Here is a 17,201-nt window from a genome sequence, read left to right as displayed (position 1 = left end):
AAATACAACATTGAGCCTCGAAATCTACAGGAAGCCCACGAACACCATGAGAGTCATCCCATATACATCGAACCATTCGTACCAACATAAAATGGCAGCATTTCATCACATGATCCACAGGATGCAGACGATACCCCTGAGCGAAGAAGGAAAACGAAGGAACTACAATACATCTTGGAAACAGCGAAGATCAACGGATACCAGGAGAGGACTATACGAGCGATCATCAACAAGAAGGAAAGGACCCTACGACGAAATGGACATACAACGCTGACACCGATAGAGGAGCCGCTGAAAAGAGTTTCGGTCCCATATGATAAACACATCACCAACCAGCTACGCCCTCGACTAAGGAAATTCGGCATCGATCTAGTATTCTCCAGTAGAAGCAACCAACTCAAGTCTCTATTGGGTTCAACGAAGGATAAAGTAGAAATGTTGAATAAGGCAGGCGTTTATAAGATAAGTTGTTCCCAATGTGAAAAAATCTATGTAGGCCAAACAAAAGATCATTAGATATAAGGTTCAAGGAACATATGGCGGAAGTGAGTAAGGCGAAAAGAGAAAACGATAAGGGATTACATTACGAATTTAGATCTAAGGTAGCAGAGCATGTGTATAAGGAAAATCACCCAATTACGGCATCAAATATTAAAATCTTAAGAAATGTCTCTTCCCCATGGAAACTCGATGTAGCTGAGAGTTTGGAAATCCACCGACAGGTACAAACAGCGCTGTTGAATAAGGATCAGGGAAATGGCAGCTCTTGGCTCTTCAAGTTTCTACCTAAACAATAAAGTAATTTACTGTATAGGTAAATAAAGTAGGCAAATAAGATTAGATTAGGTACCTAGCGTAGTATAAACAGTGTAAGTTGCGATTGTTTTCTTCAAGTCGAGTCAAGTACAAGACACTGAAGACGACCACACAGTTGTGGTCGAAATACGTATCTGCAAAGATAACGAAAATTAACTGGTGGAATTAAATGGACAGTACTTAATTCGTCTTAGACGGTTTAATACATTCCACTAAACGAGCTTAATATATTTTTGTGATTTTTAAGTTAAACAAAGTTCATCACGTTCATCACAGTGATATCAAAATCTAATGCGATATTATAGTTCAAAATACGTTTCCATTAGATTTTTCTACTCCATCAGCAACATAATTATATTTAGAGTGACTCTTGCGAATGATGATCAATTTTTGAATGAACTTTTTGAGCTTCTTTTGTTTGATGGTATTGGGAATATAATTCAAACGCTACTAATGGGGAAACTACAAATTAAGAGCCAGTTCGCGAGAAGCGCGACCCCCTTTCCAAGGGAGGTTGCAACGATGTTCTCCGATTTGGATGAAATTTTCAGGGTTTGTTCATATATGTAAGAGAAGGCATTTTGCAAATTTTCAGATTTTTTCATTGAGGGGAAGTGGGGTAAAACGGCCCTTCAAAAATTTTTGTTCAAAAATCGCCAAAACCAAAAAAATGCAATAACTTTGGCAATGAGTGACCGATTTTGTTTAAATTTTGCACGTTGCTTCTACTCAATTAGTACTTTGTACCAAGTGGTTAATAGGGCTATAAAGTTGTTTACTTTAGGAGAAAATTGATTTTTTCGATAAAAAATGGTCGTTTTTCCAAAGGGAATATTTTTCACCAACAGATCTAGGATAAAAAACTAAACCCGTAAGGCAATTAAGGAACTTAAGAGCTTTCATCTCATATATAATTCAGAAGCGCCAACTCAAGAATTTCTTAGAAAATCGTAATTTTCTGCAACACTGTATATTCTTAAGTAAGTTCGCACAAATTTCGACCCTACTTATGTTGATGTTTTCCGATCTGGTGAAAACTGTCCAAACTTTTTGTCTAAGTTGAAATTAAAAATCAGAATTTTCCATTAGGGAGTGTAGGGTAAAATAGTCCTTTAAAATAAATGTCAAAAACATCATTTTTTATGTGAGTTCTAGCAGAAAATACATAAGTTTAAAAAAACGGTTTCTTCTTCCTTTCAATTCATCTATATTTTTCGTCTCAATAGATACGTAAATCCTTCGCTGATCTATATTCGATAGCAAACTATTTGCAGAATAATTTTCAACAGAAGTAAAATAGGACCAAAATAAGTGCCTTAAACATTAGCACGTCTTTCGCAAACTGAAACAAAAATGAACGAATTCGGCGACCGTGCTTGTTGATATTTATTCAAAAAAAATATACATACTACAATTAATGTGGGTACCGGTAGTAGTGTTGCTTTTACATCTATGCGAACAAAAAACAATTATTCTTAACGACAAATGAGCAATTCCGGTAAATTGGGTAAAATAGCCTTGTAAAAATAAAATGTCGAAAATTAATATTTTTTTATATGTGAGCTCAAGCAGAATATACATCAAACTTATTGAAACTTATTTCAGTGCACCGACTTAAGAATAATCAATCAAATTATGAATTTCTGTATAATGCACTTTTTGTTTGCAAGCCAGTTTGTGAGAATCTCAACTCCATTTTATCGATGTTTCAGCATCTGGCTGAAACTCACAAGGTTTATTTCTATATATAGATGAAACTTTTTGGCAAAATATTGGGATGGGGAGAGAGGGGTAAAATAGATCTCCAAATATAAATAATGTTACGAAACAAAATAATCGTAACCATACTTCGTAGATTTGATTATTCCGACCAAACTGGCAACTAATCTAGTGATTTTGCTAGTTAGCTTCGAAATTCTTCCTTGTTTAGTGTTTTTATGGGTTTCTATCTGTCAACAATTAAATCCTTCACAATCTCTCAATCTAAAAAAATTACGTGAACTAGTCAACTAGTCATGTCATTTCTATGATATTCCGGCGGAGGTATTGTAAACTTTGCGCCGTCTTAAACTCCCGTTCAAAACTAATTGTTCCACCAAAATATATTCCCACCAGTTCCTCCATGGTGACGTCTTAATTGCAAGAACGATGCATGGTTCAAGAACGACGTAAAGCAAAATCCAATGCTTTAGCTAGTTTCCATCCATTCGGAAGTGAGAACATTTGTTTTGGTACTTTGTTTGTTACATTGGTACTTCAACACGGTAGTCTATTCCTCGGTGAAAAAAGCAATAGATAGATTTCTCAAAAAGTATTGCAAGCTGTTACTACCCAAGTACTACTTCTTAGCAAACCACACCTTATGGTTGGTTGGAAATATGTTCATATAAGGTTAGCAAAGATTTCAAGAGAAAAAGGCTGATATTTAAGGCATCCTTTTTACAATCAACTACACAGTTTTGTTGAGGTACTCAAGCACTTTCAGGTGGTGTAAATTAAGCCGAGAATAAAACAATTTTGCTTGGTAATCTTTTAACTAATTGATTAAGCGATCTACAATTTACATACTTTATCTATGAGTGTAGAAACGTGTATCCTAAAATTTGAAGTATTTTCATGAGGGGTGTGTTTTCAAATCGTCAGACAATTGATACTCTATCCTATTCAATAGTATACACATTACATTGTTTCGCTCTCCTTGTAAAAAAATCAGCTCGTTGTAGAAAAAAGGTTTCTCCCGTATTGTGCAAAATGAATGTAACATTGTTAAACTTTAGAGTGTTTTTTACACAGTTGTGTAAACATAGAATCGAGGGTATCCATTACCTATGGGATAAAATTGTCCAACTCTTGAAAATATATACACTCGATTAGAAGTGGTACAATCCATTCAGTCAAACATTTTGTTTAGATTGTATCTCTGTAATATTAGCTAGCAGTTTGAAGGTTAGTAATTCAAAATGTATGAATGGTACACGGTTTGACGTTTTTGCACAATAAACAGAATTTGGTTTAAATTGATAATGATGGAGGATGAAAGAAAGTTATGAATACCACACAATCGTTACAAGCTACAAAAACAAGCCTATGGTAACTTGATGCAAATAGGTACAAAAGAAAAATATAATCTGAGAAGCAGCTCAACCAACAAGCTATGTTTAAACGTTACAAAATTGCTCATTTGCCGTTAAGAATAATTGTTTTTTTTTTTCGCATAGCTGTAAAAGCAACATCAGTACCGGTACCCACAGTAATTGTAGCTGATTAAAAAAATATCAACAAGCACTTTCGTCGAATCCGTTCATTTTTGTTTCAGTTTGCGAAAGACGTGCTAATGTTTAAGGCACTTATTTTGGTCCTATTTTACTTCTGTTGAAAATTGTTCTGCAAATAGTTTGCTATCTAATATAGATCAGCGAAGGAATTACGTATCTATTGAGACGAAAAATATAGATGAATTGAAAGGAAGAAGAAACCGTTTTTTTAAACTTATGTAGTTTCTGCTAGAACTCACATAAAAAAATGATGTATTTTTTGACATTTATTTTTAAAGGACTATTTTACCCTACACTCCCCTAATGGAAAATTCTGATTTTTAGTTTCAACTTAGACAAAAAAGTTTGGACAGTTTTCCCCAGATCGGAAAACATCAACTTAAGTAGGGTCAAAATTTGTGCGAGCTTTCTTTTGAATGAACAGTGTTGCAGAAAATTGCGATTTTCTTAGAAAATCTTGAGTTGGCGCTTCTACATTATATATGAGATGAAAGCTTTTCAGTTCCTTAATTGCCTTACGGGTTTAGTTTTTTATCCTACACTCAAAATAATCCAAACGTCAAAGCTACGTGAAAACATACGTGGCTTTTTTCCATCACACTTTTCACGTAACAGCTACGTGGAAAATAGGTGACAAACAAAATGAACTCATGAACTCCCAAAATCACTTCACCAAAGTGTCACGTAATAGCTACGTGACTTTTCTGGTATCTTCCAAGAGATATTTTGGTCGATATGAAGTAATGTTCCGGTAAATTTTACAAAAAAATGTCTGTAGAATGTACGTCCTTATGCGGTAACTACTACTTTATAATAAATATAACAATTAAAATAAATGATATTACCGCATATTATTTCTTACCCTTAAAATAGGATAAAATTTATTATATAATCATATTGAACATTGAAAAAAAGGTCTTGTGCGATAAACTAATTTATTGCAACCATGGTATTGGTTGGCTCATCAGCTATAGAAAGAAATGACATATTGTCCATGAAAGCAAATTTTCGTTTGCAAGTTGCCTCGATCTTGAAGCAACTTGAGGTCCTGTAAAAAATAAATTGTTATCTAGATTATTACATGCGTTTATATAGTTTTCTCACCTGGATTCTTGTTGACGGGATTCGCGAAACAAAACGTAAACAACTTCCACATCTCAATCAAACCTATGCAACATAGAATGAACGAGAAATGCAATGAACCTGCAGAGTAGTTACGTGATTTTCACGTAAGAGACATCGTACAATCAGAGTAAAAATGATCGGTGGTCATTTAGGTTCCATCTGAGGCTTTGTGATTAATACCTGCGGCATGTGAAACGTGGAATGTGTTCATTTTTAGAGAGCTACCTGATTTTCCACGTAGCATTGACGTGTAGATTATTTTGAGTGTAGATCTGTTGGTGAAAAATATTCCCTTTGGAAAAACGACCATTTTTATCGAAAAGTCAATTTTCTCCTAAAGTAAACAACTTTATAGCCCTATTAACCACTTGGTATAAAGTACTAATTGAGTAGAAGAAACGTGCAAAATAAACAAATAAACAAAATCGGTCACTCATTGCCAAAGTTATTGCATTTTTGGTTTTGGCGATTTTTGAACAATAATTTTTGAAGAGCCGTTTTACCCCACTTCCCCTCAATGGAAAAATCTGAAAATTTGCTAAATGTCTTCTCTTACATATATGAACAATTCCTGAAAATTTCATCCAAATCGGAGAATATCGATACAAGAGGGGGTCGCGCTTCTCGCGAACTGGCTCTTAAATAAAGAACTAATCCGGCACAAGACCTTACTACTGCACACAATGTTCAAGTGGCCATCAAAGGCCAGTCCATTATGGGTCTGTGTCCTAGTAGGGAGAACGTAGGGGAGGGTTCAGCCTTGCCAAACTAAGCTACCAGGTAGCTCCAAATGAATACCAAAAATGAAAACAAACCAGAACCAGTTTGTCCCGTATTCTTCAAACTCTAAGCTATAATTTAAGAAAAACAAATGGAACTTCCATCAATGGCCTAACCAATTGAACGACGCAAATAAGAACGTGTGAACGGGGAGGCAGAACTAGTGGCAAAACATCGCACGATGTAGTGGATCTCGAGCAATTGGAGCAGTATCTTGAGCATACAATACTAGAAGTATAATTCCGCCAGTATAGAGTTGTAGATAAAGGGAGATAAAGACGACATCAGCAGTGTAGCATCTAAATCCTTTCCACACATCCACCCTGATTGGGCTCTGGAGCCACCCGTTTCCTCGCCCATGGAGCCTTCGGCGCCATAGCGAAATAATCTTCCATGTGGACTTAAAGGGCATTTTGATTAACACGCCATGGCTGAAAAATAGAAGATCGTTACTAACACTGCAGCAGGTAGAATCAGGCAAAGTTTCAAGATCTACCACACACGATGAGCAATTCTGGTTACAACTATCCCAGCAAGAAACGGGAGAGTGAGGAAGAGAGGCCCCTTCCCTTCTGCTTCGACCCGAACGGTCACCGCAACCGTCCGATGTGTCTCGATCGGCAAGCAGCCGTTATACGATCCAAAAACCCCGACCGGGGTCCACGTATTTCCCCAAGCACGACGACAAGTTCTGGTAAGGAAACCCGATCAACCCGATTATTTCCACCTGGTTGGTGAAGTCCACGACCCTGAGAGGTAGTCCAGCATTACAACACCTACGACGATACGAGCTACGAGGAAATGCTGCAAAAGATGATTATTTTTAGAAAAAAAAATGCGCTGTTTATTTCCAATCTCTTACCTGATTGATGACAGACGAAAATTCGCCTACTTTATCGACTGCATTCACGTCCAAATTACTTTGGTAATTTGATCAAATTTTCCTTGACCATTTTCCTTGAGAACTGCATACTAAGCTTAACGGCTGATAATAATGTTGAATGAAGAATAAACTGCGGTCAAAAAAGATTCACCACCGCACCAAATGTGTCATGTACAAAATGCTCATAAGACCGGTAGTCCTCTATGAACAAGAAACTTGGACCATGCTCGAGGAGGACTTGCAAGCACTCGGAGTATTGAGAGACGGGTGCTTAGGACCATCTTTGGCGGTGTGCAAGATGGTGTGTGGCGGCGAAGGATGAGCCACGAGCCGAAAGCCGGACATCAACCCTGCAAAGATGGCATTCGCTTCCGATTCGGTAGGTACAATAGGGCGTGGAACGCAGGCGAGCGTAGGGCGCAATCGAGGCGTCAAAATTTTTGATTCAGTGTTATCTGTTTAGATGTAAGCTAAATAAATTAATGGAACCACTAACTCTACGGATGTTCTTTCTAAAAGTGATAGTATCTCTTTTTTACTAAATTATATACAAAAACATTCAAATTTTATTATTTCTAATACTTAATACGTTTCAATTTTTAGTATAATATAATGATCATCGTGAGCTTAATAGGTTTTTCAATATTCAGAAGGAAACATATTTAACAAAAGCGTATCGTAATGAATAATATGCGAACATTACGAGTAGAATAATCCTTCGCTAAACCGACGAAAGTCAATTCGTAAAAAAAAAATCTGCACAAGGACAGCCTTGGGACCAACCTATGAAAACGTGGTTAGTTATCGACCGTTGATGCACCTATTGGGTCCGTACTTAAAACATATCCCATTTCGAATACCCCGTTCAAAGAAGTGAGTTTTTCAACCCAATACCAATGTAGTTTTGGCTTTGCTCAAGAACGTCACACACATGTATCCAACAGCGTGCATCCGACTTGAGATGTAATTCGAGTGAGGACAACTACATTTAATTTCGAACACCCACGAAAATAACACAGAACACATAAAATATCGTTCATACACTTACCCACTTGCGCTTGATTGGGAGAGGCAAATCCTCTATTACGGTTCTAAACTTAACGTCGAAAATACAATTCGAATGTTGTTAGATAGGTTAGCAGCTAGAGATATAGCGAATGATGCGAATGCTCTCAATATTTGGGCATCTGCGAGTAGCGGGGTGGTGTCCTCCAGACGGCACTCGAGTTTCGCTTCAGTTTCCGGGCATCGATGGAGGGGAATATCTCCCGTAGGTCCGCCGTCATGGGTGCCACCGAGAAGAATTGATCGATCACCTTCAGTTTGATTTCCCGCTGTGTCCGGATTATCGGGTGGCGTTCGTTCTCTGTTTTAAAAAGGTTGAAATGATAGTAAAATAAAAATTCAAGTGTAGAGGTGTGGTGAGCGGGGAACTTACTGGAACACCACCCTGGAAGTGGAGGACGTTTTGACTTCTTGCTGGCGCTGGTGCTTTCGTCGTCGGTTGAATCGTCCGTCAGTATCATGTCGAAGGTGAAACAGTTCTTTTCTTGTGGGGCCACAGTTCCATTCGGCTTTAACTTCTTCAGCTGCAGTTGCTGCTGTTGAAGAGCTTGAGCCTGCTGGAGTTTTTGTTGCTGCTGCATCTTTTGTTGGTACATCTGTTTATGTAGTTTTATTTCGTAGTTTTCCTTTGCCTGGTTGATTTTGAAAATCTCAGCTTGCTCCCGTTCAGTTCTACAAATAAAGAAAATTTTAAAATGTAGAAGAGATTAAATATTAAGAAAAAATGAAAAATAAAAAAAAAGGAATAGAAATGTTTAAAAAGTAAAAGACAAAAAATACACGAAAGAAGTAAAAAATTGATAACGAAAAAAAAAGAAAGAAAAAAAACTAATTTACTATAGTAGGGGGAATGACGGCTTTGGCAGGTTTTGTTCTATTATTGGCAGGGGGGTTTTTATGACTGACTATGCTCAAATTTGCCATAAACATTCTTTGCTTATCAAAGAATATTGTGGCCAAATTCCATTAGATTTGAACGACAAAAACCCCCCTGCCAATAATAGAACAAAACCTGCCAAAGCCGTCTTTCCCCCTACATAAAACAATAATTTGTAAAGAATAGGAAGAATGGGGAGAAGCAATCAAACCAAAAATGAAATATAAAAGGCAATAAAACTAAAAGTCAAGAATAAAATGAAACCGGAAACTGAAGCTTAGAAATTTATCAGAAGTGCAGTCAACCAACAGGCTTTTTTAGCCATTAATCCAAGCTCACCTCTGCTGCTGCTCCAGCTTAGCCAATTCTTCGCGCTTCTGCTCCGCCAGCACCCGTTGATTTAGCTCCTCCAGATGTCGCCGCTTCTCGAACTCTTCCATCTTTTTGGCCTTCTTGACCAGATCAGCCTTCAGTTTGTCTTCCTTCTCCTGCACCAGCTTGCGATGCTTTTCCTCCTTTTCCTTCATCAACCGTTCGGCATTTTCGCGCTTTTCCTTCTCCATCTGCTCGCGCTGCTGCTGGGCCAGGCGTTGCTTTTCCTCGCGCTTTTTCTTCTTTTCGTCCAGGGCCAGCGAAGTGGTGGACGACGCCGACGAAAGGGTTCCGACGCCCCGTTCGATGCTGGGCTCGCGGGACAGACTTTGCGATTTCGGTAAGTTTGCGGAAGCGAGTGTCGGTTTCTTCTGCAGGTGTGCCAGCTTGGAAGCGGAAGAGGAGATTCCTTTGGACAGTGGAAGGGTACTTTGAGCATTTGGCGTTGTCTGAGCGGTACTGGCTTTGACGGAAGCCGGATATCGCTGGGAAGCGAGTGGAGTGGTGGAAGCTTTTGAGGGGAATCGAGTCACTTGGGATGGGGTTGTGTTCTTGGAGGCAATGCGAGACTGATACGGGGAACCCACGGCTGCCTTCTCAAATGCTTCGATCCTGGTTTTGATGGGAGATTGCAGGGAGAAAAGCTCGTTGTGCTTCTTGGATGATTTAGTGGTCGTTTGTGGTTTTTTAGCTACTACTGGTTTCTTAGCCTTCGGGGGTGGCTTCTCCGGGCTTTCCTCGATGTGGGAATTATCTTCGGTCATAATGCTGGCGTTGATCATACGCTGTTGATCTTCATTAGATTTTTGCTTGTCCATCACGAAAGTGTTATTATCAGGCCCCGGTAGCTGACGGGCATTCATAGTGCCATTTGCGCAATTTTCCGGAGATTTCACGTTGAATGTACCGTTGGCTGGTGAAGGAACAACGAACGTTCCGTTGGAAGCAGGCATTGAGAAAGTTCCGTTGGAAGCAGGCACTGAGAAAGTTCCATTACCTGTAGGCACAGAGAACGTACCATTAGAGTCCAAAGCAAAAGTTTGATTCTTTTCGCCATCGGCTATCATTGGGATTCGCCCCAATGCCACGGCAACTGGTCGCATTACGGTGTCCCCATCCAAAGCATCTTCATAGATGGATTTCTCCGAATGTGTAGGACTATCAACAGCGGCAGTTTTTGTCTTACTGGTCGACTCTTTCCGACCGGAGGACAATTTTTCCGTTTTTATGTGCACTTTAGTCGGTTCTGGTTGGGAACTTGTGTTCTTCTTTCGCGTACGATTGCTCCTCGTGGAAGTCGAAGAGAGTGTTGATTCTGCCGACGAAATCGCTGAACTAGAGGACAGCTCATCTGCGTCCTTTTCACGTTTGATTGTGATTGGAAGAACATCCGAGACCTTAACCTTGGATTTATCTTGTTTCTTGGTTCGTGTTTTAGTTTTGGCTGCGGGTGGCGGTGGAATCGCAGGAGGAGGCATTTTTCCCGCATCTTCATCATCCGACAGCACTTCAACCTTTGGGATCGGTTTCGGTATCAAAATTATCGACATTTCCGACGCAGGCGTATCTTCACATTCCTTTTCCTTCTCGTTGGTACTGCCAAAACCTTCATCGTTCGATTTACTTCGTTTCTTTGCATCCTTATCTTTCTGCGTCACATTCATTGCATTGGCATTGTTCTCAGTATCCGTTTCCATAGGCTGTACCGTCTGCTTATCATGGCGTATTTCTTCAGAAATTCTTTCCTTTTTAATACTAATGCTTGGTTGACGCATTTTACTGTTCAAGGTAGGTTCCTTCAGATTCTGTTTGGCTTTGACCCGTGCCGCACGAGCCGGCCTTCTCTCTGAATCATCGTGCGATTTTTCAGTTTCGTGTCTCTGTTCCTCAACCACCGGCGATACCGATGGAGGCAACGCGACTGCTGGAGCAACGGCAGCCATCTCGTCCACCAGAGATCGAGCCTTTTCCCGTGCTTTGTCATTGGTACTGTTCTTCCTATGGCTGGCCCTGGAGGCATGAAGGGAGCTGTTTGTCGAGTTAACAGCTTCATCTGCAGCATCTTCATGATCTTCTCCCACGTCCATGGATTCCAGGCGTTTTGGACGCTTTTTTGTTTGAACCGGAGTTCCACTGGCGAGAGATTGCGACACATGCTCATCGAGTTTTTTGGTACTTTTCTGTAACGAATCACAAATATGGAAATTAGAATTGTTGCTAATTGTGAGAACCATTCGTCATATGTGAAAGTCCAGACCACAGACAATCATTTAGGACAAAGTACTGTCTCTTCTGCTATTCAACAATGCTTGAAAGAAAGTACAACCAAGATCAGGGTTCGACATATTTCATACAATTTTTACAAAATCTGTAATTAGTTTCGCCGACGATATTGGTTTAGTAGAGTTTGATGTTGAGAACATGACGGAAGGTTACATTAGCCTGAGGAAAGGGTGAAGCTCCCCCCTTCACCCCTTCCACAGGCTGGGGTCGAAACCATACCAGCTGAGAAATTCGAACTTGCATCAAGACAAGAAATCATACTTACTTTGATTTTCTCAAGACTCTTCGTTCAGTTAGAGTTCTTCGTTGTACGGAGTTGACTATCTACAAACATTTAATTGGCAAATATTCTGGGAACAGGATACCTGGCCATTGTTAATGGGAATATGCTACACACCATCTATGGTCGCGTAGAAATGAGAGTTGAATAAACAGACGAATAAACTATGAATTAAAAAAGTTTATTTAAGATTTGGAAAATTCTAGCGCAAATTGAACGAATATGGTGGGACAATTTCTTTCATTCTTCCTCTATTTCTGCTTCCACAGTGGTTATTAAACATTATGCTGCGAGACATCAACAATAATTCTCTACTCTGATTGATTCTTGAAAAAAATCTTAATATTCCATAACAATGATTATCAAACAAGCGCCAAATTCATATTTCCGGAATATTAATGTGTTTGTTATACTTATTTTCTACATAGCTTAGAGCTCAATGAAACTGATGAAATTTATTTGATGGTTTTTAATAAAAATAAAAATCTACTACTCAAACTTGTGAATATAGTGAAAAAAAATCCATGCATCATTTATAAATTTGCGAATTATCACAACATCAAAAATGACTAATGTGCAGTGTTAGAATAATGAACAATGGAATTTGATTGAATTGATATTTTTACAATTAATGAATGTATGCCGTCTAACATTAATTTTTCAAAATCTTTGTAATTCACGCTACAATCAAATTCCTTTTTCTAACTGATGTGGTTAACTGATACAAGAGAACAGAGATACAAGAATATTTCATCCGTTGAAGACAATTTGCATTCATACAATTATTATTAAATTTATGCCATGGTTTATGGACACATAAGTAAATTTTTTTTTAGGAGGAAAACTGTTGTGTACTTTCCACCCTTCTGCAAAATTTTTCAGGATAAAGCTTCTATTACGAATCCCACTTTCGGCTCAATTATGTGGCCAAAATAGCCAATAACTTCAATGAAACAGGATACAACAAGATTCCCGGCATCACATCCGCGGAACAGATGTCCTTTGCTGCAGTTCCAATTGGAATCCTGAACAGAATGCAATAAGCCTCAGCAGGGGCAGAGCCCTACACCTTTCTACCAAGGAAACTCACCTGAAATTCATCTTCCAAGCGAGATTCTGCCGCAAATGTGTGCAAAATTATTTCATTAAATTTGTGCAGTAGATCGTCCATCCTCCTTCCGTCCGGGTTTCAAACTTAACACCAAGAAACCAAATTCAAACAATCCCCGCCAAGCAAACAGCCAGGCGTTAAACCATAACAGCAAAAAGCAACAACAAAAAACCCAATAAACAACACTTTTTCACCAGGTATTTGAGTCACTTTCACCGTTTTATGTTTCCGAAGAATGTATTTCACAACGCGAAAACAAAATTAAACGTTTTTCACTGCAAATGAACCAATAAAATGTGAAAACTCTGCGCAACTTTTAACTGCTTCGATGGCAGCCGGACAGAAAAATTTCCAACGGTGAAAGAAAGCGCCGAGGCGAAAACGGGCGAAATGAGCCGAACGAGGGAGTGGACAGGCACTGATGGTTGTTGGTCGAACGCCACTGAACTGAACTTCGGCTTGAACTGACGGTTTGAAGTAAGGGTCCGGTGGAAAATATATGGGATAAGCTGGAGGGTTCGTTCGAACCAGGGATGCCAGATGATACAGTAGCCGTTCGATAATTGCGCTGTTCACACTAAATCGAACAACATAGTTTGAAAGTGTGACGGTTCCAAACTGTGACCAAAAGTGTGACGGTGTCGATTACAATGGAATTTGACATCGATAAATGTCAGACGAAAGCAAACGGTGTGAGAACCACGTGCTTTTGTTTTGAACTGACTTTTCGCATTTTGCAACTTCTTGCATTTTCTCCTTCTAAATGATGGCCAAGGTTGCCAGTTGTGCAGTTTTCATAATTATTTCCTTCAGAAAATAATATTATTTAGTAGGATTCGCGAAAAAGAATTCGGCAACTGTGTACACGCAATAAAAAAGTGTGATTATCGAAGTGCATCGATAATCCATGTTTCAAGGCAAACTGCAATAACTGCAATGCTTTTTAACTGCAATTCGATAGTTGCAACAATTTTGCAATTATCGGACCGCTAAACTTCAAACTGACGTCAGACTCAATGACAGCTGCATTGTGCTGCACATTTAGATGCACTTTCATTGCATCTGACGTCGATTGACAACCGTTTGACGTCTAGAATGCATTGCAGTTATCGAACGGCATTCGTTAATTGAAAAGTAAACATTTTGCAGTTATCGAACAGCTACTGTATTTTCAAATATCTTTACAGTAGTTTAAGCTTTGGTCCCAATTGGGACCTTTTTGGTCCGATTCGCGAATTAAAATAAAATTAAACTCAAAAGCGACAGTTCGGAAATTTTGAATATCCCCCGCTCATAAGAATGGCTGGTGCTACCCAGCAAGAGCAACAAAACATCTATCAAAAATGAAAATGTTTAAGGCTGTGAACCATTCCACCGATTCGTTTAACTTTTAGTTAAAATTTGACATTCCGATGGTTATTTTCCATTCGTGGTTAAAATTTTACTCCGAAGCCGACCCATTTGAGTTTTGACAGATTGATAGTTATTTGGAACGAAATGGATTTGGCGCCAATTTTCTCGCGAACAAAGTTTAACTATCGAGCTGTCAAATCTAACCATGCTCCGAAGCAGGGTTATTTTTAACCACGGCGAAATAACCATCGAACTGTCAAATTTTAACTAAAAGTTCAACGAATCGGTGGAATGGTTCACAGCCTCAACTGTCACTTTTAAGTTTAATTCGATTTTAATTCACAAATCGGACCAAAGCCTAAAAATGTCTTCAAATGTCTTCAATATTAAAACTTACACGTAAAAGAATAACCTTATATGTTATGGCAAACACCATTCGAAAATACTTATACTCTTCATTATGCCACCTAATGAATGATCCCATATCAAAAAGCTAATAACATTCATAAGTTAATGAAAAAAGTATAAGTTTCGGATTGTATGTGACTTAAGAGTAACCATGTGTTGTATATTCACAGTAACCTCTAATAGTAACATATAATTTTGCACAGTACAGTTTTCAACACCTTGTATTGTTGAAAAATCAAAGAACATCAAAATAAACAGTGACATTATTTCATAGGTCAATATTACTGTTCTAACTTCATATAGAACTGTTTTTCATTATGCGGGATTTTTTCTCGCAATCCGTACGTTAAACCTAACTTCGCTAGTAGTGCGCTAGTTTAATTAGGCCCTAATTAGACTAGCGCGCCACTAACGAAGTTAGGTTTATGTTATATCCTAGCAGCAGTTCTGGCAGCACTTACGCTGTCAACGGCACGAGCCTACCCACTCCTGCCAACATAAACGAACTTTGATTTCCGTTGCATACACCGGAGTGAGAGCATCACAGAGAAAACAATAAAAAGGTTAATTATATTCGCATCCGCGTGTTCTCGATGTTTATTTCGTCATTCCCATCCGCCCAATATACAACAATTTGGCGACGAGAAGTTTGAAACTGCGCGTAATTCGGTGAAGCTGCGTTTAATTCGTAAGTGGTTTTCGGATTATTTTGGTGTCTGTACGGTTTTCGGCCGACTTTTTTCTGCATCATGGCGAATCCATCTGCTGCTGCGGCCGGCGGTGCTACGGGTCTTCCTGTCGGTAGTTCAACGAGTCATCCCGTCGGTGGCGTTGCTACCATGCCGGCTACGTTTTCGTTTGAGCCATTCAACCCTGCTACATTGAAATTCGACCGATGGTTGGAGAGGCTGGAAATTTCTTTTCGGATTTACCATGTTCAGGCTACATGGGCGGTGCCACATACGACGTACTTTGTAATAAGCTGAAAAGGGCCGCACCACACACCAAAACCTACGGCGAAATCGTAACACTTCTGAAGGATCATTTCAGCCCGGATCCTCTAGAAATTCTGGAAAATTTCAAGTTCGCCAGTCGCAAGCAACTAGATCACGAGTCTTTGAGTGACTATTTGATGGATTTGGAGAAGCTCGCTCAAACGTGCAACTTCGAGGATCATCTGGACAAAGCCCTGAGGAACCAATTCGTCTTTGGCATCCGGAATCGTGTGATACAGTCGCGGTTACTGGAAGTTCGCAACTTAACCCTGGCGAAGGCGAAAGAAATTGCGTTTGGCATGGAAATGTCTCATCGTGGAACCGACGAGATGCATGGATCCCGATCAAAGAACGAGGTGCAGCACATAGAACATGGATCCAAGAAAGCGAGAAAGAAGAATGCGTTCCAACCGGCTAGTCAAATTAGTTCGAATAGAAGTTCCATCCAGATCGGTAAACGAGACGGACAGAAGAAGCACTGTTACCGCTGCGGAGATGCTGAACATTTCGCGGACAAATGCAAGCACAAGGCCACTGTCTGCAACCACTGCAAGAAGAAGGGGCATCTGGAGAAGGTGTGCCAGTCAAAGCTCAAGGAGAAGAGGGGCACCGATGGCGCACACCACTTGGAAGAACCTTGCGTTATTAAGGACGTATTCCATCTACATGCGGTTCGAGGTCTTGCTGGTAAGTTTCTTTTGGATTTGACGATCAATCACAAAGAGTTAACATTCGAAGTTGACACCGGCTCTCCTGTATCCCTTATTAATGTACGAGACAAACGACAATACTTTTACGACTTGAAAATCCTTCCTACAACTACACGGCTAGTAAGCTACTGCGATAATGATATCGGTGTACTCGGTAAGATTATGGTTAAAGTTGTTGCAAATGGTGAGGAGCTTACGTTGCCCCTGCACATTGCGGAATCCAGCAGGCACCCCTTGCTGGGCCGCGATTGGTTGCTCGCATTGAAGTTGGATTTCAATCGCGTTTTTAGACCCGGTACACATTCGGTTTCCTATTGTGGCGGCAATGATCAATCCACCGCCACTGCGTTAAATGATTTGCTCAATAAATTTTCATATGTTTTCGAAGGGCGTGTAGGTAAAATTGAGGGGATTCAAGCTTCACTGACGGTTCGAAAAGATTCAAGGGCAGTTTACGTGAAGGCCAGAGCAGTACCATTTGCAGTGCGCGACGCAGTCGATAAGGAGATCGACGCGTTTGTCAGTGAGGGCATCTGGGAAAGGGTGGATCATGCGGAGTGGGCCACTCCTGTCGTTCCAGTAAAAAAGTCTGGGGGTAGAGTACGGTTGTGCGGAGATTATAAAATCACTTTGAACCCGCATCTGCTTGTCGATGACCATCCGCTTCCCACTGCTGAAGAACTGTTTGCTACCGTTGCAGGAGGAGAGACGTTCTCTAAGTTAGACTTGTCTCAGGCTTATTTGCAACTGGAGGTTCGCCCAGAGGACAGGGATTTGCTGACGTTGAGCACTCATAGAGGCCTGTTCCGCCCTACGAGGCTCATGTACGGTGTCGCTTCCGCCCCAGCTATTTTTCAGCGGTTAATGG

The 17,201-nt window shown here is 39.9% G+C and overlaps 1 protein-coding gene and 1 long non-coding RNA gene across 2 annotated transcripts; both read right to left on the bottom strand.

Annotated features, from left to right (window-relative positions):
• Window positions 1-5,860: 5,860 nt before the first annotated feature.
• Window positions 5,861-6,981, bottom strand: LOC134221289 (uncharacterized). Its single transcript, XR_009982305.1, has 3 exons — window positions 6,859-6,981; window positions 6,493-6,800; window positions 5,861-6,427 (listed from the first exon to the last, which is right to left on the bottom strand). It is a non-coding gene; the product is annotated as an uncharacterized LOC134221289 (long non-coding RNA).
• Window positions 6,982-7,568: 587 nt separating this feature from the next.
• On the bottom strand, window positions 7,569-13,236 carry LOC134225703 (calponin homology domain-containing protein DDB_G0272472). The gene is made up of 4 exons (XM_062705998.1): window positions 12,847-13,236; window positions 9,161-11,373; window positions 8,318-8,616; window positions 7,569-8,245 (listed from the first exon to the last, which is right to left on the bottom strand). The coding sequence occupies exons 1-4, from the start codon at window positions 12,925-12,927 to the stop codon at window positions 8,052-8,054; spliced, it is 2,787 nt and encodes a 928-aa protein (XP_062561982.1). The 5' UTR covers window positions 12,928-13,236; the 3' UTR covers window positions 7,569-8,051.
• Between the last annotated feature and the right edge of the window lie 3,965 nt (window positions 13,237-17,201).

The sequence above is a fragment of the Armigeres subalbatus genome, chromosome 3 (assembly GCF_024139115.2).
Source record: "Armigeres subalbatus isolate Guangzhou_Male chromosome 3, GZ_Asu_2, whole genome shotgun sequence".
Lineage (NCBI taxonomy): Eukaryota > Metazoa > Arthropoda > Insecta > Diptera > Culicidae > Armigeres > Armigeres subalbatus.
This window is presented reverse-complemented; position numbering and strand designations above follow the sequence as displayed.

Coding starts and splice junctions, on each gene's coding strand:
- LOC134225703 (XM_062705998.1), bottom strand. CDS start 12,927: ATGGACGATCTACTGCACAAATTTAATGAAATAATTTTGCACACATTT. Junction 11,374..12,846: donor GCTTGGAAGATGAATTTCAG/GTGAGTTTCCTT, acceptor GATTCGTTACAG/AAAAGTACCAAAAAACTCGA. Junction 8,246..8,317: donor ACTTCCAGGGTGGTGTTCCA/GTAAGTTCCCCG, acceptor TTTTTAAAACAG/AGAACGAACGCCACCCGATA.